This window comes from Enhydra lutris, unplaced genomic scaffold, assembly GCF_002288905.1.
Source record: "Enhydra lutris kenyoni isolate GAN:26980312 unplaced genomic scaffold, ASM228890v2 scaffoldscaffold30, whole genome shotgun sequence".
Classification (NCBI taxonomy): domain Eukaryota; kingdom Metazoa; phylum Chordata; class Mammalia; order Carnivora; family Mustelidae; genus Enhydra; species Enhydra lutris.
The window spans coordinates 18,017,842-18,040,272 of NW_019154114.1; the positions used below are offsets into that span (position 1 = coordinate 18,017,842).

General features: G+C 51.8%; 1 protein-coding gene and 1 long non-coding RNA gene across 2 annotated transcripts in view; one reads left to right on the plus strand and one right to left on the minus strand.

Annotated features, from left to right (window-relative positions):
* LOC111152768 (cadherin 13) overlaps nt 1–22,431 on the plus strand; it is a 991,753-nt gene that overhangs the window by 903,910 nt on the left and 65,412 nt on the right. Inside the window, exon 10 of the mRNA XM_022511391.1 lies at nt 1,644–1,897. Within this exon, the coding sequence (XP_022367099.1) occupies nt 1,644–1,897 (254 nt within the window). The remainder of the gene's footprint in view (nt 1–1,643; nt 1,898–22,431) is intronic.
* On the minus strand, nt 2,003–5,355 carry LOC111152769. Its single transcript, XR_002640945.1, has 3 exons — nt 4,983–5,355; nt 2,321–2,462; nt 2,003–2,193 (listed from the first exon to the last, which is right to left on the minus strand). It is a non-coding gene; the product is annotated as an uncharacterized LOC111152769 (long non-coding RNA).

The following is a 22,431-nucleotide window of genomic DNA, read 5'->3' on the forward strand; positions in this document are numbered from 1 at the left end:
AAACGGAAGAAACCCCAGCCTGGTGGCTTTTCCATCGTGGTAGAAAAATCAGTTGGGCTAGATTTGGGATAAATGTCTTCCGAGCATGGCAACACCCTGGGCCCCAGTTTGAAATGTATGTCGCCGAGGTCATGAATTTGGGGCGTCACTCGGGACGGACAGAAATCTCTTACTGGAGAGGGATGGAGGGTGAGATATTCTTGTGTTACAGGGATGGGACCGACATCTAACTGGGTAGCTCCTCGGTGCTAGGAGCGTTACACCTGTTAATACTGTAAGTCCCTCTGGGAGTTGTTGCAGGTGTGGAGAGAGAGTCCTGTTACCATCAGGAAGCATTTTCTGTGAGTGTGCATGTGCGTGTGTGTGTGTGTGTGTGTGTGTGTGCAGGGCTCTCTGCCCAGCTTCCCGGTCTCACGCTGCTGCCACTCCCCATGGCCCTTACAACCCGTCCACCTTTTGCTTCCTTTTGGTCGAGTGCGAACCGACTCCCCGCACTCACTTTGGTCCTGTCCTTCCAGCAAAAGCATCCATGTGTCCTGGGTCTGAGGCGTTAGCTACCCATCGTCCCAGTCAACATGAGGAAAATTACTTGAAATAAACAGCCTGCCCTCATCTGACCTAAATGTCTTCCCACACGCCCTCAGTGACAGGAAATGTGACTCATGCGTCATCCCATGGTTTGGAAAGTGGCCAGGTGAATGTCGTCTGTGTCGTACATGATGGGCAGGACCCCTATATTAATAATGTCAGCAGTGGGGTCTCCTGAACATGATCTGATTTACTCTGCACAGCCGCTGGGGGAGGCGGATTCTACCAGCCCTTTGCGAAATCACCTAGAGTGGGCCGCATCTCAGTGACCCTGGAGCCAGGACCATCCACCATCATGCTGTAGAGTCCCTCCTAGGCACGGCCATGTGTCTCGTAATCCCTGCCCTGTATCTGACCACAGAGCCCCTACTCATGGTGACCATTGAAAATTGCCCGCAGGTTTTTAAATGCCCTCAGGTGGGGAAGGGCCCCGAGGCTTAACCCCACGTGTCTCCAATCCTCTCCAGTCCTTTTCCCTACGCCACGCCCTCCCCGGAAATGCACCCGCCAGGAGAAACTCTCCTTTTCCTGCTGTCCAGAAGCCAGCTTCAGCCCTTGTGGCCAGGGAGATGGAAACGTTAAAGATAGAATTTGGGGCCGCCTTTTCCACTCGACCTCCCCCATGGTAACCGAGGCAGGGTGACCCCGTAGTTGGCGAAGCTTAGGTTTCAGAGTTGTTTCTTCCCGAGCCCCACGGAGTGTCAGAGTCGTGGGGCTACAGGTTACAGGTAGGAAGACTTGTAATGTTGGCGGGGTGAGGGCGTCATCTTTAAATGGTCTCAGACGGGGACCCTAGCACTCTGGACTCACATCATGTGTTGTCACTTCTCAATCTCAAAAAAAACAAAAACTACCAGCTTCCATCCCAATTCTGTATCTGGACATTGCATATCCTTTAGGAGGACCCCACGCTGCATTCACGTTAGCCCGCAAACCTGGCTCCATCCCCGATCACCCACACATCGGTCGTGGGCTGTCGCAGGGACCTGGGGCAAAGGCGCCTTCTGCCCTCTGTAGCAGATACACATGCTGAGCCTCCCGTCTCTGCTTTCCAGCCCCTGGACTACGAGATCTCCGCCTTTCACACCCTGCTGATCAAAGTGGAAAATGAGGACCCGCTGGTGCCCGACGTCTCCTACGGACCCAGCTCCACAGCCACGGTCCACATCACCGTCCTGGATGTCAATGAGGGTCCGGTTTTCTACCCAGACCCCATGACGGTGACCAGGCAGGAGAACATCTCCGTGGGCAGCGTGCTCCTGACCGTGAACGCCACGGACCCGGATTCCCTGCAGCATCAAACCATCAGGTGGGTGAGCCGCTCTCTACCTGGAGACCGGAGTCACGCAGAAATAGTATTTCTTTTCCGGCTGCAGGACTGGTTGTCAGGGGCGAACTAGCATTAAATTAAATCTGTTAGGGATCTGGGTAAGGAGAAGGTACGTGTCGCAGTGAAGTCTGTGGCTGTTTGTATCAAGACCAGGCTGAGTCCGGGTGGGGGGCCTGCTGCCCCCACACCTGCTTCCCAGCAGTAGACCAGCTCAGGAGGACAGGGACTTCAGGTTGTCTCTCTAAACGGCCAGAGGGGTCTGCCAAGCATCATCCCTGAAAAAAAAAAAAAAAGAAAGAAAAGAAAACACTCTTTAAAAATTTCTGTCTTCATTTCTTAAGCTCTGTCCAGTGCTGAGAAGGAAGGTGTTTTCATGACAAGATTTAATTAAATGATCATTACCCGCGGAGCACGCGGAGACAAGCCGCTCTCCTCGGTGCCGTGCTCCCGAGTAGCCCGAATCCCACATGCAGGCCCAAACGCACGCTTGTCTCCGCAAAAGAAAGTTATTAATCTTTCTCTTCCAAAATCTAATCTTCCTCTCCTAGGAGGAACAGATAATCAAGTATTAGATACACTTCTAATAAACACGGGTCGTATTTTCCTGATTCGAAACACCTGGAAACGTGTCACCGTCTCCGCGCGGCCCCGTTACCGGGGAGCGAGCTGGCCGGCACGCGGCGCACGTTCGTTTCCAATCCCAAAAGGCGATTTACTTTCAGAACAAAACTTTCCGAAATGCCAGACGGACGAGATACAGGCCTGCACTATACCAAATCCAATAATAATGTGACCCTGAAATCGCCGTTCTGTTCTCTGTCTTTGCTTTTCCTGCTGGGTACCAGGCAAAGGAAATACACAATTTAAATATCAAAGAGCAAGTTTTCCTTAAGTCCTGAGACGGGGAAGCTGGTAGCTTTAACGGCCGGTAAGGCGGACGCACTCATTTAGGTTGTCTTTGTGGGAGCTTAACTGTCATTTTGTACTTGTACAACAGGAGGAGGAAGAGACGGCTCTGGGGTGGGGAGAAGGCAAATGTGGAGTTCCGATGGGCCTGTCATTGCTGACTTGGGGTGGCGGGGAGCTCCACCGTCGCTGGGTGACTTGGGATGTCGCCAATCAAGAAGCCTTAACAGGGTGGGGAGGGGCAGATGCGTGGTAGACGGCAACAGCGGGAGAGGCGGGTCTGTCCAGGTTCTCTGTTTTAAGACCAGCTCTGGCCGACTTGGGCAAACTGGGGAATTTGCTAGAAGAGTCACTGCATTGCATATAGAACTAAAGAACATGCTGAGGGTCAGGCCCCGAGACAACATAGGAACTCGGGGCCGTGCTGCGTCTCTAGGGCATGGGAAGGGACGGGCTGCCACTCCCCGGCCTCACAGAGAAGAACGAGTGAACCGCCTCCAACCCTTTCCCACGCTCGTGCTCCTCACCCACGCGGGTTCATGTACCCCAGGTGCGTCTGCTTTGCGTAGCCCACGGTCATGAGCCTCTCAGATCAGGGGACCAGAGCGAATGTTCCGGATGTGGCCGCCCACCACGGCGGGCAGCTGATGGGGAGAGAGGAAGGGGATCCCATCTTGCAGATGGCATGTGGAGCTGGGAATGTGGGACAGGCCTCGGAGAGCTGTCCCAGCACACTGAGGCAGGATTCTGGCTCCGGAGAGGGAGGGCGTGACTGGCAAGAGCCAAGACATTGAGGGGGTGTCAGGACCAGGCTGGGAGCCATGGTGCACAAGGACAAGAATGGGATGCACACGTTCCCCACTGTAGCACAGGCAGAACGTCCGTCTGCGGCACCCACCACGTAAAAAGAGGAGATCAGAGGAAGTGATGTGCTAGTTAATAGATGGGAGACCCGAGGGAAGAGGCAGGAGTGTGGGAAGCTCCAGTCGGTCGTCATAGATCTGACCCTTCCCCGTAAGCTGCCAGTCCCTCTTCCAAGTGGCTCAGCCCAAGATGGCACATGTCAGCCCACGTACCTGAAAGGCGCACGGGCATGAGGGAACCCAGCGTGAGAACTCGGGTGTCTGGCGTATGTTCTTACCGCACCTCTTGGCTGTGCTCTCCCCCCTCCACCCCGGGTCGGCTTCAGCCTCAGCCGTGCCTGAATGGCCACCAGCAGTGCCCGTCCTCAACCCTCCCACCAGGAAGAGATGCTTCCCGATTGAAAGTTCAAGTCCAAGGGCCACACTTGGGTCTCACCGAGCCAACTTGCACACATGCCCTTCTCGGAGGCAAATGGAGTAGCGGGGGGCGGGGGGGGGAGGCGTGCCCACCGTGGGCCCCACGTCCCACCATGATGACCTCAAGAATGCGGGATGCATTTCCCAGGAGTCAGGAATGGGGGCTGAGCCATCAGGAACCACCAAGAGTCACTGAGACCACGTTCAATGTTATGAGTGCCCTCAGGAAATGCCACCGAGGTGTTTCTCTGTGGCTGGTTTACCTACGAGCATTTACAAATCGAGCCTAGCAGTGTCTGGAGTTAACTCTCTTCCAGCCTTGAAGCAAAGTAGATGTGTGTGAGAGAGAGGGGGATTGAGAGAAGGACACATTTCTCTCTCTGGTCAGACTCCTCCCACACAGTCCTTCCCGCTGGGCCCCAGCGTGGCCGGCAGGGCTCCTTTCTGGGCCTGGCTCTCGGCTCCCTCCACTGCGCCTCCCCTGGTGCTGGTCCTGAGCTCATCAGAAGCAGGGACAGCATCACGGACAGGTGCAGCTCTTGTCACCGGAACTCTTCAGGGAAAAATGGTCCATTAATTACTTGCAGCCGTTGATCCTTCCCCTGCCCTTTACCTTTCCTCCCCTTTCTCCCTCCCCCTCCTTCCTCTGACTCTCTCCGGCCACCCTGTCTATCCCTATCAATATTCCATTCCAAGATTCTCTGTGACTCAGCCCCAAGAACCCCATTTTCATCTCCAGTGACTCACCAGGCCCTGGGAGCTTTTGAGCCCAGGGGGAGATGCCCCTGACACAGGTCCTGCCCCAACCCTGAGGGCAGGCTCCTTCCCTGTCAAAGCAGGGAAACCTCCTCCCTAGCCGGAACCCACACCAAACTTACAAACTTTCTAGCCGATTCCCATCCCGGCTGGTGTCCTGTCTCCCGTGATGAAAGGCGCGTCTTGTCTCGGACATGAGGCTGGCACAGCCGGCCCCTGGTGGGCCCTCTTTCATCTCACCAGGAAACAGTCAAGTCTGTGAAAGGCGCCTTGATCTCTGAGAAGCCTGTAACGCTGAAGACAGGAGGTGTCCAGGCATCAGAGTGAGTATTCTCACTAAAAAGCCTGAGTTATTAAAACTTGTTAAAAAGCCCATCGTCTCGCTCTCCGCCGAATCAGAATGGACATCCGCGGGCTGGTGACAACGAAGCTCTTCTTTTTAATGACTTCTATCTCCTTATCCTTATTATAAAGTTAAGATAGTTCATGGAGGAGACTTTGGAAAAGGCAGTTGAGAATAAAGAAGAGAATAAAGAATTGGTAATCATCTCGCACAGGAAATCCCCTCCTAACAATGTGGGTATATCTCTGTCCAATGTCACATGTGAGAAACCTTCCGTTTTTATTACCAGAAATGACTCCCATCACCCGTCCTGTTTTGGAACCTGCCTTGTCTGCTTCCCAGGACATGGTGAACAGCTTCCCATGTCAAGACACGGTCATTGTTAATTGCTTGATGGAATTCTATTATCTTATTACATGGACGCTCTCATTTGTTCATTCATTTCCTTGTTATTAGATATTAAGAGTGTTTCCAATTGTATGCAATTATTTTTTGAAAAGGTCAGTGGACATGCTTACAGCTAAATTGTTGAATGCCTCGTGAATTTCCCGGAGAACTTTTTTAAAATACTTTTCACCCAAAGTATTGGTATTGTTAATGCCTTTTGTCGTAAAAAGAATTCTTCCTTTTTTATACCCATGCAGTCACATTTATATTTTCCCTTGAGATTTGAGTTGATGTCAAGATTAGAAAGCCTCTCGGCTCCGCCTCCCTCACCCCATCCCCCTCTGCGCACCGCAGCCCCAACTCCACGCCCCCAAGACAGGAGCCCAGCATTTCCCCGTGACACTTGTGACATTTGGGTGTCTCTAATAAGGAGCAGACTTTGCAACTGAGCTTGTTGGCTAATTACTGTCAGAAGGAGCAGCTCAGTGATCCTTACCCTACACTGGAAATGTATGACAAATGACAAAATGCCTTTGTCCCACGTTCTCCACCAGTGAAATGAATACCGGGGAGGACCCCTTGGGCCCTGTTGACTCCGTTGCTTTGGGGAGGCAGCCGGCTGCTCAGTCCTTCCCAACAGCCTGAGAGGACTTATCTCATTGTCTTTCACAATAGGGGGATTTCCTTAGGGGCACCCAAATAGCAGTTCCTATTTTGAGCATTTTTTCAGACCGAGCTCATCTTGTCCGGGGTCTACAATAAACCACACTGCAACAGAGGTTCCTGACTACACACTGAATATATAAGCCATGTGTTGAGAAATATCGTTTGTACCGACATGAAATGACCTATCATTGCTCAACATGGTTTTGGAGAAAACATTCATCCAGGGAGCCCTGCAAAGGTGGGTCGAGCAGCGCTGTATCTGTGAAGATTGAGTTTGGCTGAACATAACATGAAAATGAAAAATGACCGTGGCTCAGAAAAGATAGAACTCTTTTTTTTTTTTTTTTTTTTTTGGTCTCCCATAACAGAAGTCTAGAGTAGCCACGGCAGGGCCCAGGGCTCGTATGGCGGTCCCACAAAACTGTCACGGGGTCCAGTCTCCTTCCTGCTCACCACTCGACTACCTCCAGGCTGGTATCCCCTTCCTCATGGGCTGTAATGGTTGCTAGTGTTCCAGCCTTCATGTCTACATTCCAGACAGTGAGATGGAAGAAGGGGGAAGAAGCGCATCGGGTCTCCCGTCTTTTAAGGAAACGTCCTAGAAGTCAGCCCCATTACTGTGTAAATCTCATTAGCCAAAATTAGTCCCATGACCACACCTAACTCCGAGGGGTACCAGACCGTATGGTCATTTAGCTGGGTAGCAACTAGCTTTTGAAACTGGGATTCTTTACAAATTAAGAAGGGAAGAGAGGATGCAGTGTAGAGTAACTAGACGTTTCTGCCATGGGGAACTTTGGGAACTGAGCTTTTCTCCATAATGAAAAACCACAGGGTAAATTTAAAAGGATGAAACCTGCCATGATATTAGATTTCTACACAATCAAAATAATAGATAATCATGTTGCTAAAGACCAAATGCTTGGCAGAGGGAAAGCGCAAGGATTGTCGTTACTGTTCATTCGGTTGCTCAGTTGAACAGTGTTCATTTGGAGCCTGCTGACACCCCGGGGTGCTGTGCTTTCGCTTGTCAATGAGAGCGCCTCTGCCCGCAGCTCCTGGGGAGCTTGCAGTCGTGAGAGCAAGAGCATGTGTCCCACAAAGAAGGCTGGAGGCAGGAGGGCAAGGAAGGAAGGAGGAAAATACATGGTTTCCTTGGGAAGTCAGAACCAGCGGTCGCCAGCTGGGGACAAAGAGCCAGGCAGCAGAAATTGTGTCCAAGCATCTCTGCGGTCCTGAATCCTCCAGAAACCCAGCTCTCCCCATGCCTCTGTGCAGCTCTCCGCCTCCTGGGACCCAGCTGCCCCCCACCTCTGAAACTGGCACCGTCTCCACACCCCCCTGGAGACAGGTGTTTGAGAAAGAGGGCAGTAAGCTTGCTGGTCCCGGGACAAAGTGCCCAGTGTGTTTATATCAACGTGCACCCAAAGCACCTTCACAGGGGGATCATTTATTGCCCATGACCCCACAAATGACACATCATTGGTCTCCCTTTTCACTGATGAGGAAAGCAGAGCTTCGGGGAGCCTCTCAGAGCCCTCCTTCGTGGGAGGAGAGCATGCAGAAGTGTGGGGAGAGCGTCTGGGACTGCTGAGAGCCCACAGTGCCCACGCGTGTGTCCCATTGAGGCGGGCTGGGCGTCACCTCTGTAGGGGATGGGGGGACTGCTCTGACCTCGGGACTGTGCTCCCTGGGCATCTGGACATGTGCTTTCTGGACATCTGGCACTACCCTCCTGACGCCTTACTGTCATTCCTGCCCTAACCCTCCATCTTCTCACAGATCCCGGGCGCTGGGGGGTGGGGTGGGGGGAGTAGCAGGAGGGTAACCATCCCTCCCTGATGAAGTCACATCAGTTCTATCTCAGAATTAGCACTTGAGGCCCAGCACGTGGCCCTTCCGATTCTCCAGGGGGCCTACAACATGTCAGGGACCCGAACGCATAATCCGTTGTCTCCACAGTTGGAAAAGAAAAGAACAAAATCTAAATGAATAGACCTCGAACATCCGGAGAGAGCATCGTGGCGACACGACCATGGTCAACTTTAAAGTCGGCAAAAACATCTGTTTGCAGCCCATTCGCAGATCTCGCCTTGCTAGAGAAATCCTAGGGGATTATTAATGAAGTATTCCTGATAGCTCAATCATGCCAAAGGCCAAAGTGATCTCAAAACTTTCACGGGACCAAAAAATGTATTTGGCCTGTGGGTACATGCCAGGATATCTGCTAGGGCTTGGGAGGAGGCCACCAGGGACAGAGAAGACTCATCGAAGCTGAGAGTTCCTGAAATATAGCCCCAGCCCAGCCTGGGCCAGGCAGACAGAGGTGCTCGGTTAGTCGGCACGGCCTGGAGTAATGGCAGCTGCCTCGGAGGTGTCTGTGTAGAAGCATGTCTGTGCGTAAGCAGACATGCTCTACTGCCCCTTCCAACGCTGACTGATGTCTACCAACCATGACATCAGCAAGTGGCCTTGTTTTAAACCAATCCCAGGAGTGAGGCCCGTGCAGGACAGACAGGCCTCCGACAGGGCTTCCTGACTCCACGAGGGTCACAGTCAAGAGCCATGGCCATGGCCGTCAGCTGCCTCTTCCTCCCATGCCTTGATCCACACTGAGCCTATGCTCGAAACTCGGACTATCTGAACCCGATCCAAAGTAGAGCCTCACCTCTCTGAAAACTGCAGCCCTCTTTGTCCCAATTTCTTTGGGTCTTTTGAAAGTCCTTTCCCTTCTTCTCCCCGCTTTTGGACGTGAAGGCCTTTTAGCTCCACGGTGGAATTCATTCCTCAAGCTGCTACAGAGCACAACATGCAGTGATGAGAATCCAGCGCCCCCCACAAGACTCGTTAAAATGCCCAGTTTCAGATTTGCCTGTGAGTCAAGTCCTTTTAACACCTTGTTTAATCTAATGTTGGAGACCATTCAGAGAAATGAGGGGAAATCAAGGGAAAATCACAGGCTGTCTATGGGACATTTTGTTCTAAGATCTTTAGAAGTAGATGTCAAAAATCAGTCTGCTTGAAAGTTGGGATTTTGTCATCACAGGCCTTCTCGGGAACACAGAGGCTCGAAGTGTATGGTAGCCTCCCATTTGTGGGGAGGGGAGAAGGGGGGTTTCAGACTCCTTGTTTTGCCAAGAACAGATTTCAAAACCAGATTTAAGAGTTTAATTTGGGGTGACTCCCACCTGTTAAATTTTAATCAGGAGTTAAAGGCTAAAAAATAACATTTCTACCTGGGGAAATTAAAAGAACCTCCCTCTACTCAAATATATTATTAACACTTCATCTTAATTAAATGTGGTTACTGACCTCAATAACGGGATTTGGGGTGAGGTCCTTTCTGTTTCGCTTTGTTGAATGAATTCTTTCCCCAGTCAACAAACACAGAGCTTGAAATGCAAATGAATTGTTTACAGTGGTGCCTTTGTAGCTTTTATTAAAGTGATGTTCTTCCATTGCAATTTTATGGTGGCAATACGTTTTATCGCCTGCTCTGGCTGTAGAGTTTTTAATTATTTATGTAAATATATTAGCACAGCTGACTCTTATTTTTAGTGGTCAGATTTTCTGTTAGGAAGATGCCAGGGGGAAACAAGGTCTAATAAATTAAACAACCGAATGTTTAAAGATTTAACATCTTCAGTGGCGAAAAATAGAATTCTGGCTTTTATGACGATCCAGAGATGGGAGATTTTCGTTATTAACCTCAATTAGAGGTGCTCCGTTCGGTTAATATGAAAGAGCTGACCATTTGGAACAACAGTTGAAAGGTTATTTTATAATCCAACCACCTTTTTAACATCCGTCTCCACGTGTTGTTGTAAATTTGCCACGGGCCAGACTCTCATTACTGAAAGCATGGTTTCAAATTGGTTATATTTGAATATAATTAAGATGGTCCTTCTTGTCAGCCTGAGAAATTAATTCTCGGGGCCAACATGGGAAATACTGACAAACGCTAATATTGTTTCTCGCCCACTGTTTTCTCTAAGCTGTTCACTCTGCTGCGCTGGGTGGTTTTGTTTTGTTTTGTTTTGTTTTATTTTAATAAAGGCATTTGAGATAGACCAAGGTTGCTGCAGAAGCTACCAAAAACGTATTGATAGAGAAAGGCACACGTTTCAGGATGGCGAGAGAAGTGAGTCGACCAGGGAGAATGGCTGATTTATCTTCTCGCCCCACTTCGACAATCAGCAACACCAGGCCGTGGCCGAGAGTGTCTAGGGGACTCACGAAGGGCTCATCGTGGCTTTAGTACTAACACAGGTAAAAAACCAGAGACAGTGCGTCCTGTACCTAATTCAAGAAGTGTGTTTCGGCAGGAGCTCCCAGTTTTATCCCACAGGAGTCATGCAGTTTACATTTTCAAGTGATGAGGCCCTGAACCAAGGTCTCCCACAGAGTTTATTTCAGGGGTCTCCTTGTGTACGCTAGCAGGTAAGAGCAGACCCCCATGGAGTCAGCTCTAACCAGCCTTGCGTTCCTGCGTGAGGGCTGCGTGTGTGGATCTGGACGAGGGTTGGGGTGGGATAGGCCAGCTCTTACCACTGCTAGGTAATGAGCACTTACAACATGCCAGCCTTTTCCTAGGCACAGGGGATAGAGCAGCAGCAGAAACAGTTAAAAAATATCTCATATAATCTCCAGATGATGATGATTATATGTCAGTGGGGCAGAGAGAAAGCAAGAAAGTCAATAGCATAGTTGTGGGTGATCGGTGCCGGGGAAGGAAAAGGAGTGGGGGCCTGGAACTCTAGAGAGTGGGTCAGGGAAGGCCTCGCTGCTGGCTCGGCATTTCAGTAGGGAACTGAAGGAAGCAGGGGTGCACCACGCAGATATGTGGGGAGGAGGGGGATAGGCCCTGAGGCAGGGTGTGCAGAGGTGTGAGATGCGGGGAGGGAGGGGTCATTGGATCTGGGGCAGAGTGAGTGAGGTGGGAAGATGAGGCCGGAGGGGCTTGGAGGTAAAGCTTTTACTGTGCACAAGACGGGAAGTTGAATACTGGTGGTTTTGGAAGAGGGCAGAAGAAAGCGTGTAGACCAGTGGGGAGGGACCCACGCTAAGCCAGGTGGGAGGTGGGGTGGCGTTGGACTTGGCAGTAGCAGTACAAGCCGTGAGAAGCAGACCATGCTGAGCATGTCTGAGAAGTGATGGCAGCTGGGATGTGCTAACCAGTCCTGTGCATGTGCACGTGTGTGTGTGTGTGTGTGTGTGTGTGTGTGACAGAGAGAAGGAGTGACCGTTGACTCCCAGACATCTATGGACGTCTATGAAGCAGACGAGCTCCCTTGGGAAGGGACTCAGAGGAGGAAGTATCCGGAACTCGGTTTTGATCACACGGAGTTTGAGTCGGAGGTAGGGAGCAGGACTTGGAGAGCAGGGAGGGTCTGGGCTAGACAGAAAAGTCTGGGTGCCATCCATGTTCGTATGGAATTTAAATCCCGGAGTCTTCGAGATCCCCACAGTGGTTAGTGAAAGCAGAAAGGAAAGGAGGCCCCGGGGTGGCCCTGCCTGGCACATTCTACACAAGGCCCCACCTCCAGAGAGTGAGTGACCCAGCCACGGTTAGGTACAACGTGCACTCTCACCTGGGCGGCTGGGCCCCAAAGTTGCCAAGCCAAAGTCGACACAGGCACAACTTCCCTGAGCCCAGGATGGAGTGGACACTCAGCCAGGCGTGGGTCAGCCCTCAGCTGGCCTGGCTCTGCCCATCCTCTCCTCTCCTGCCACCCGCGTGCTGTGCCCTGTCCTCCGGACCACTCCTCCAACACCGACAGGCCACGCTGGCCCCTTGCTCACAGCCACACAGATGTGCTTGTGGTTATGACAGAGTAATGGGCATTTTCTCTGTCCCAGACTCTGTTCTCCATGCCTTACACGCTCGGTCACGTACAATTTCACAGCAACACACAAAGAAGGTACTGGGATGGCCCTTCCTCACAGGTGAGGACAGTGAGGCTGAGGGAGAGTCAGGAACTCACCCAGAGTCACATGGAGTCACATGCAAGAAATCTGATCGCAAGACGGACCTCTCTCCTTCCTGCTCCTCTGCCTCCCAAGCCAGACTCAAGCCGGGGCTCAGCCCTCCGGGTGCGACGGCAGACAGACTCGATGGCCCTGCTCTATCACGTTCCGTTTCTCAGAACAAACCCATACCTTCTGTTTCTGATTTGAGCGGATCGTCCTGAAACCTATGCCAACTTCTGCTGCTGAATCCCACAGTAAAACACTCCACTGCCCAGATGCCTGGGAGGCCCACAGGCAGGGTTTGGATAGAGCCGCATGGGCAGGAGTTGCAGAAAGCCATGGTGGGGGGAGGCGAGGGGTCGGTGCGTGCGTCCGTCCTCTCGCCACCGTCATCCAGCAGGGATGCCTCTGTCACAGTTTCCATGTTTCTTTCCTCCCGCCTCCCTGTGCCGCCTGTTCAGATGGGCGTCTTGGAGCGGGGCTCACTTCCCTATGCGGCCAGACTCATCATGGGCACTTGAGCAGCACAACGTGAAACGTGTTTTCTCCGTGGGTGCGGGGGAAGCAGATCTTGACTCTTCCTTCCGTCCTGTCTCCAGGGGCTGCCGCCGAGCATCCCCACTCCACCCCAGTCTCATGTGGCCTCACAGAGGGAGGTGGCAGAGCCCGGGGCTCCAGGGGAGTGCACGACTTCATGGGAGCAAGTCCCCACTCAGCCACTTTGCAGGTGCGTCACCTCGGGCAGACACCCCGTTTCTCTGTGCTCGGTGTCCTCCTTGTAAAATAGGGGGAAGCACGGTCTCAGTGACAGTCACCGTGGAGGGGAATTCAGGGTGAGCGCTGAGAACACAGTGCCTGGCCCTGAGTAGCCACTCAGCGAACCAGTCGTCATTCCTAACGCAGAGTGTAAAGGCATTCATTCAAGAATGAAAAGGGTATTTTCCTATCATCTGTGGTTTTCCCATATTCTGGACTTAGAATAAGCAAGTGTACGAAACACGTATTCGGGCTGAATGTGGGAGTTCGTCGCGGCTCCCAGGAATGGCGCTGGGGCCACAGCCGACCCCGGGGGCTGTCATTGCTGAAGGTCTCGTGACGATGGCTGTCTCCTCCTCATTCCTGGGGGATGGAAGGAAGCAGAAAGGAGCTTCTAAATACTCAGTTTTGTTATTTGCTGTTCGCTCGCCTGTAAGTGAGTCCTCAGAGAGGACAGAGCACGGGGGTGCCTGGTGAGCCTTTCCTGAGCAGGACCTGCAGACGGCCGATGTTCGAGGGCCGCGGCCCGGCTTCCTGACGGACGGGCGTGCTTGACTTCACCATCATTGCAGAGCGTGCGTAGCACAGTCCTATTTTCCGCTGGTAAAACTGTTCCTGGTTTGAGCATCGGGATTAAATGGGTCAATATTTTAAGATGTTCTGCAAAGCCTCTGATGCCGTGCAGATAACACCGTGACTAGTAGAGACTCTGTTCCCCAAACAAGTTGAGGATCTGGGCGACTGTGTTGGACAGAGTCGCAGCAGCGGAGACTTAACCAGGGGGCAGGAGCGGGCATTACAGTTCAGCGCCTCTGATTACTTCTCGTTCAGGGACCTGTCCGCATCCGTGGCCCCCAGCAGCAGAAATCGACATCAGCTCGATTAAGTGGGATACAAGAAGTTACTCGATTGGGATTGGGGACCACAGAATGGACAGGAGGCCAGAGGATTAACCAGGGGAAAAAATGAGTGGCCACCAAAGAGAACCGGGCAGGGGAGGCTGTCGGGGCTACCCCAAAGGGAGCAGCCTGGCACTCGAGTTACACCTCCCGGGGTGAAAGCAGTACCCACCTACCCCGACCCTGCACAGCGAGAGAGCGTCACATTTGCCGGAGCTGAGCCGCACGTCCCCAAACCAGTCCCCCTGCATCCAGGCAAGAAGGGGAGCGGGTGGCTACCTCCCACCACCACCACCACCCCCCGAAACAGGGGTCTGTCCAAAGGGGAACCCGGGACGCTGTGGGAAATGATAAAGGAGGCGTGGCTCTGGAGGAAGACTGTGGAGTTCTGGGTGTTCTCAGAACAGGGGGGCCGTGAGTGACACAATCCCCTGGGGCACACGCTTTCAGGATGTGCCAGAAAACTCAGCCATCAAGACAAACAATCTACTCAGACAATATTTTTCTTGTCAAAATTCATACAAAAATCCATGCTAAACAAAATATCAAATTTATAAGTAAAGTAGGATCAATGGTGCTGATTTTTCCTTTTGCTGCCAGCTCTGATAGGATAGGAGCACAGACTGTGAAGGCCATTCTGCCCCGTTGGGCCCATTTCTTCTGCAAATTGAAAGGCTGGGATCAGAAATGCTCTGTGACTTTGTGGCTCAGGGGCAGGTGTGAACGTGCGTTCAGCCGAACCTAGACTGCATGGAGACCCTTTGTGCCAGGCCTTATCGTGCATCCTGGTGGTAGATGCCCTTTCTACAAGAGTGAGAAATGACGGGGTAACTGTAACCCTCCTCACCCACGGAATCCATAGCCGGGCTCCAAAGGAAAGCAAGAGAGATCTGTGGACTAAATAAATAAATACAAATAAAAATAAACAAGGCTGTAAAATAACGTTTAAGATGATTGGGGAGGAAGAGCAGGAACCTTGAACATAAATGAAACACAATGAAATAATAGGAGAGGTAAATGTGAGAAGTAACTAAATACAACATCTAGAAATCCCACAGTGTTTTATCACATTCCCACCCTGGATGCCCCAGCAGTGGGTATGGTCACCCCCACCCTACAGAAGAGGAAGCGAGGGACCCAGATACGTCAGGGTCGAAAAGTTAGTGAGTGGAAGGGACAGGATTCTAATTCAGACATGCTTATGTCAAAGAGTTTTTTAATAAGGAAAATATTTATTTTGAGAAAGGGGAAACCATCATTTAAAAAAAAAAATCTGCAACAGTGCAATGTGCATTCTCTTTAAGTCCCATAAAATGTCTTTAAAATTCTATTCTGATTAGGATCTTTATTTCTCCAGCTAAGCTGAGGATTGGCATTCAGAGGGTCAGTGTTTTCTCTGTTCTCCCCTTGAATTCTTTGTGTCCGGGGCTTCTTTCGAAATCTGTAGAGATGGGAGGACCAGAGGACCCAGTAGAGAGAGAAGAGCTGAAAAATATGGCTCTTAGGGCCCCCGCTGGTGTCCTTCTGAGTGTCCTTCATGGGACGCCCACAACTGAGCTGTTCTCTGGAATGGAAATGAGCTGTTCTCTGAGCGGCTGCCAAAGACCATCTATGGGCGAGTGATTACTGTAAGACATTTCACCCTTACTGTCTAAAAATTAGACCTCTCCAGCTCACAAAATAAATAATACATAGATTGTCTCGTTACCGGGAAGGTACATCTACTCGTCTGAGCAACGACATCTTCAGTCTCTGCGTTCTTGGGACTCCGCTGAGTGCGCTTGGTCTAACCCACACCCTGTTCACCTAGACGGTCATAATTGTCCCCACTGGCGTCCCTCTTCCAAGCTGTCCTCCTCCTAGTGTCTGTCCATGCAGTATTCTGCTGGTCTGGCCGTCTGATGGCTTCTCTCTCTCTCTCTCTCTCTCCCTTTCTCTCGCCTCTCTCCGCTCCAAACATGTGGCCCACACCCGGTGTTTTCTAACCTCTTGGGAACTGTACAGAAATCATTCTCCCTGCAAAAAAAAAAAAAAAAAAAGAAAAGAAAAGAAAAAAGAAAGAAATCATTCTCCCTGCCTCGAATCGCACCCATCCTCATTATTCACACCTGCTGTATTTGCAAAGGCAACATGCTAAAATTTAATTGTGACACAAAATACTGGCGGTGTTTTCATGGTCACGTGTGGATTCTCGCGGAACAGCAGCAAAGCGGAGACCCTTGTCGCACGTTTCCAGCTGAGGTCAAAACAGGCCATGCTCGACCTTCTTGTCTCCGTTCTCGTACAGTAAAGCAGTGTGCCCTCGAGGTCTGTTTGGCGCCACGTTTTTTGCATTCTTGTGCTTTTGGGTGGCGATGTTGCTGTCTCCAATGGCTCTTGGAGTCGTGCTGCCTGGTGTTCCTCCGTGCAAGAAGGCAGGGATGGGCCTCGTGGAGGAAACAGGGTGCTAGACGAGCTGCCTTCACGCCCGAGTCACAGTCTGCTGGCCATGCGTTCAATGGTGGCCATCAACCACGTGTGTTACATACAGTGTCTTTAAACAGAAGCGCACGTAAAATCAGGTAATGGGTGGTTTAGTTGACAAAAAGGTGACCAGAGGCTCGCAGGAACCTAATCCTCTGTGTGGTCCAGGAGCAGTGGCTGGGGTCCCTCATTCGATATTCTTGGTGTCTAGACCAGGGCTGTGGCGGGTAGCGAGGATGGACGGCCCCTGCCTGCCTGCACGCTTGCTGCCTGTCTGCCCGCTCCCTGGGCTGTGAGCCCCTTGGAGCCAGGGGCCACAGGAGTCTTGAACCGTGCCTGACGCATCATGGGCAGTCAACACATTTTTGTTTAATTCATGAATAAATTGGAAATAAGCAATCATCATCAAAGCCAGTTTTCCAGCTGGCTTTAGACTACAGTGAATCCTGTCCGGTGGTTAATATTTAATTCCTTTTTGCAAAATCTAGAAAGGGATTTCCATCAGGGTCTGACTCTAAGAAACAGTGGGAATGAGTGCCAATTCAGTATTTTTGTTTAATTATCATTCGATGCTCCTCCTTGGTGTGAACCTCCCCTTCGAGCTTAAGAAGATAAACGATGCTTCCCTCTCTCCCCGTGCCCCAGGCACCTGGGCTCTGCTGAACCTCCTGGAGGGAGGGTCATGGCCCCCTCGGTAGGGGGATGGCATCACCTGAGTGTTCACAGTACTGCTGCCTCGGAGAAGCTCATGAGGTGGGCAGAACATCTTTCTTGGAAGCCATTTGGCTTCTCTCTGGGCCAAAAAGGTAGTCCTGGGAAGACTCTTACCCACCGAGCCCACTCACTTAGAACACAGAGAGCTGCTTTGATAGCAAGCACGGCCGGTGACTTCTTGCTTCCATCACAGCTTCTGCTATTAGAGTACGAGTCAGCAAATTTTTCCCATAAAGGGTCAGATGATAAGGAATAGAGGCTTTGTGGGGCACAGGGTCTCAGGCTCAACTACTCAACTCTGCCGTTATAATGCTAAAGCTGCCCCATCAACTGATAGGCGTGGCTGTGTTCCAATAAAGCTTTATTTACACAAACAGGCAGAGGGCCAGATTTGGCCTCTGGACCAGTTTGCCAGTCTCTGCAGTAGGTCCCTTCCTGTGTGATGGGGTCTCTGTGGTCCTCTGCGCACCCTGAGCCCTTTGAGAAAGGCCTGGGTCACATGGACTCTTTTCTCCCCAGCTTCTGGCACTGTGCCTGCCCCCATAGCGAGCCACCAACCAACCCTTGCTAAACGCATGACTCCAGGACACAGGCATTGTGAAACGTGCCAGCCAGATGCAAGGCGATCTAAGGCCCAGTGACAGGCCATCAGTCTTTGTTCGACGTCCATCGTCAATAGTCAATGTGGTGGCAGTTGCTTCTCTGACAATCAATCAAAACAATAGTCCTGTATTCATTCAGTAAGCAGCCTCTGAGTGCGCGGGCAGCATCCAGATGTCAGCCCTGGAGACTTAAATAAGCTTGTGATAAATCCTGACTCCGTGCCCGGGAGCAGACCTGAGGCTTCCCTAGGATTCCTGCAGGTTCCAGAGGGCTGGAGAAAGAGGCCCCGCGCTGTGGCTCCCGGTTTCCACTCCTGACAAGTTCCTTCCGCTTCCTCATTGTCTCGCCATCCTGTGCGTGCCCTTTTGCTCCGTCCCCCTCCCACCCAGGCACACGCACGTGCACACATACGCCTGTGCGTGCACGTTCACCGTCACCAGCAAAATCAGGATGTTGGAGGTGTGAGGAGGAGACGGTGACGTGGCCCCAAATTGCTTCAGGCTGGATCCCCACGGTCCCCAACCGCAGATCCTTCTCACGGCCCCTTCCCTCTGTTTTTTGCAGGATATGTTCCCCCAAAGCACCCCAACCTCAGCACCTATGGTGACTCCTCTCCTCTCTCCAGTCTCCCCCTGACACACCCCCCTCTACATGCCCCTCTGTGACCCTCCCTCCCGCCCCCTCCCCCTCGGGCATCCGTGGCTTGGTGCCTAGTCCCTGTGGAGGAGAGCATGTTTTCTAGAGTTTGATATAAATTGCATCCTAGAGCATATACTCTTTTTTTTTGTCTGGTGTCTTTTGCTCAGCACAGTTGTTTTGTGATTCGCCCATGTCGGTGTCCTGTGTCCCGATTCTCCCTCAAGAGCAGAAACAGGGACCTTCTGCAGAGTAACTGGTTCTCTCCAGCTCCCACCCCCAGTGGGCTTCAGGCTCACCTCTAGCCGATGGAACATGGAAACCCATCTGAAGACCAAAAGGGCCCCCCACCCCCGCCAGAAGGCGCTGGTGATTTTAACAGCATGCCTCCCCCCATCCAGGCCTTCCTGTCCTTGAGCTGCTTCAATAATTGTTTAATGAGCACCTACTGTGTGCCGGGTGCTGTTGTGAGAGAGGAACTGAGAAAGCAAGGCCTTCCTCTTGGGGAACAGTCAGAGAATCAGGAAGGAAGCAAATAAAAAATTGCTTCCAGATCTAATAGGTGTTATGGGAATTGATGGAAAACACTCAGGAAGTAGTCGGGAAGGACAGACATCCGGCCAACTATAGGGGTTCCTTCTGGGGAGTGGAATGAGAGTGGGGTTTGGGCAAAGTCTCCCTCTACTTGTTTTGTTTACAGGTTTTTAGAGTGTAGTCTCATATTTCTCATATTTAGTTATTTAAATGCCTTTTTTTAAGATTTTATTTATTTGACAGAGATCACAAGTAGACAGAGTGGGGTGGGGGGGGGGAGCAGGCTCCCCACTGAGCGGAGAGCCCAATGCGGGGCTCGATCCCAAGACCCTGAGATCATGACCTGAGCCGAAGGCAGAGGCTTAATCTACTGAGCCACCCAGGCGCCCCTTTAAATGCCTTTTAAGGAGCAATGCATGCTCATTGTAGAAAAAATCACGAACACAGAGCCAAATAAAGAAGAAAATTAAAAGTCCCCTTTAGTCCTACCCCCCAGATCCGGCCGCCATTATATTTCATCGTGTTAATTCCACACTCAAGAGGCAGAAAGGCACGTTTTGTCTCATTTTGTGTCATTAAGCAGGCCGTGGGAGCTACTGTCAGCTTCCTGGGGACCTGAGCTGTGTTTATTTTTTAAGAGGTACTAATCTTTGATTAACAAGGATGAATGTAACATTTAAGAGGAATCTAATTGCACGTCCCCTCCTTCTCAGCAAAACCACACTGTTCCCCCCCAAAGCGCAGCGTCAGGACTGAGGATGTATGGCCGCAAGCCGGGGAATGCTAGGGAACATTTTTCACGTCACTGCGCAGACCGTCGTGTGAGCGTTCCAACAGAGAGGTGTCCCAGCTGCAGGTTACGTCCCCAGCAGAAGCCGGGTGGGATAATAACTCACTTGGTCATCACTTAATTCTGGGAGGGCTGCAGTTACTGACCTTCCGTCACTGGGAGGGGGAGGCCCTCAGTGTCGGGATGTCTGGGAACAGAAATGGCGAGGGGACAGGTGACCAGGGTGGGGGGAGGGGGCCGCATACAGAAGTCAGATGACGGGTCCGTGCTCCTGATGCATTTCTCCTCTAAATGACGTATTTGCGTGTTTCGCTCATCAGCTTGCTCGGGTGACACGTATCCAGGGAGTACATCTTCTGTGCCATCACAGAGCCCACCACCAGGCGCAGGCCAAGCCTTGTGTGCAGCTCTTCTCCCCGCAAAGTTGGGCACAGGCCTTTGAGGGCACAGGTGTTTAAGCTAACAAAAGACCGTCCAGAGCCCTTGTGTGGATTTGCCAACATCTGGTGGCTCTCCCATGTGTCCCATTCTCCTGTGTCTGCGTGCTCAGACGGGCACCCTGGGCACCCCGCCCCCCAGCCACTCCCTCAGGACCCGCCAGAGCTCTCCACACCAGGCCCATCACGCCCAGAGCCCCTGCCATCTTCGATGCTAAGTATTCTGCACGTCTCCCTCTCCCTGCCCCTTCGCACCGAGTGGCTCCCCCGTATCTCCTTCCATATAACAGCCACGTGGCTGAAACCTGCAGGAACATAGTGGTCAGAGTCATGCTTTTGCAAGCAGGATTTAATGTCCGGCCTGCCTCTGAGAGTTGTGGGACTCTGGGCAAGTCGCTTAGCCTCTGCTGGTCTCATTCTCTCCAGAAGTAAAAGGAGATAATACCTAGCGTCATCGGAAGGATTAAACGGGCTGATCTGGCAAAGCTCTCAGCGCAGCATCTGGAAGATAGTAGGAACCAGTGCATGTTAGCCATGACTGTAATCCTTCCAGAATCGTTGCAAACAAAACCTTGTCCTCCAAGCTGTCTCTCCCCACCCACTCCCAGCCCCAGTGGGGACTTCACCTTCCTGCATAACTTAACCCAACTTTCAGCACGCATGCACGCAGTTAGACGGAAATTGTCAGTGAGAGTCCTAGCAAGGACTCAACAGTCTCAACAGCTTAACATAATATTTGTTGCTCACTCAGATCACTCACTGCCAGTGATGAGAAAGGGGCGGGGGCAGATGGCTCCATCTGCATCATTTGAGCATCAGGCCTCCTTGGCTTCCTCCACCTTGGGGGGACTGTCCCTTCCGGGTGTGGCCTGCAGGGTTGCTGTGCACAAAGGAGGAGGAGGGTCTTCCGGGGTCTTTGTGGCTGGAGCCAGAAGTGGCATTAAGACCCCAGCCTAGCTGCAGGGGAAGCTGAGAAATGCAGCCCACCTGGATACCCAGGTAGAAAATCATGTTGGCCGGGAGATGCTCGAGGGCAAACCACGTGCTCTGGATCCTTCCCCCAGGGATGGTCCCCTTCTGCCTTCCCTTGGGCTCCATCTTAAGAATTAACTCTGGAACGGAGGAGGTGGCTCGCCGGAGAGGAGAGGCTTTCCGAGCACGGAGGCTGGGGGTGCAGAGAGGTAGCAAGGAACCTGGCCCCCTTTGGCCACTAGCAGCAGCAGCACCGACACGGGCCACAGAGATTCCCCGATAGAAACAGCTCACCGCCACATGTGCCTGGGGTGCACGTGGAATTTGAGGCAGGGATGAGGGGCAGGTCACGAGAGTGGAGCCCGAGACCTTCTGAATAATGGGCAGTGTTCCCCAGCCCATCTGCTGGACCTAAGAGCCGGCATCTCCGGGATTCCAATAACGAGGCTAGTGAGAGCATCCCTCCCTGATTCGCCCACCTCTTTGCCAGGTCCCTGCAACGAGGAAAATGCACTGAGTCGAGTAGTGATTTTAAAACAGAGTTAAGGTGAGGAAGGCACGTTGGCACACTGTCTGAAAGCCGTGTTGTGTTATGTAGCAGCCTTTCTCCAACAGTCCTACTCTCTGAGACGAGTAATTCCACTCCTAGGAATTCATCTCCAAGAAATCATCAGAAATGATGGTGTCAGGCTTAGGTACCGGGAAGCAGGGACCTTCCTGCAGAGTTCTCCACTGGAGCCTTGTTCCTGACAGCAGAAAGTTGGGGAACAGCCTGAGTGTCCCCCAACAGGAGGCGGGTTGAATAAATAGTGGGTCAAGCCCCGTGATGGACGAATGTACCGTCATTAAGCCCTGGTTTTGTAAGAACTGTTAAGCCAAGGGAAATTGTTCCCGATATAAAGTGAAACGAAAAAAGTGGGATATCAAAGCCAGCCACCTGTACGACCCCAATTATTTAAATCCCACGTAGAGACGCTCCTGAATAAAATAACCCACGAGGTTGGGAGTGATTCTCCTGGGTTCCTGAAAGCACGGACGAGTTTTCTTCTTTGTCTTCCCACTCTGCTTTTGTATTGTCAAGTTTTCTAGGCTGAACACGTCGCTTTTATAAACCGAAAAATAACTGTTTAAAGAAGCAAGAAACAAGGCCACCGTAAGGAAGCTCATCTTTTTCTCCGCAGACTCGCCCAGAGGCACTGGGTTCCTTTTCTAATCTTAGAGGAATGCGAACACGGGCCTAGACCACCGGGCCCCTGAGCCCGTCTTGGGTGCAAATGAGCACTTGTCGCCCGGGATGCATCCCGTTCCGCTGTCAGAACATCCATTCAGCTGCCCAAAATACATCCTGGGAAACTCCATCTAGCTAACCCTGCAGACAGCGCTTTTCTTTACAAGGAGAAA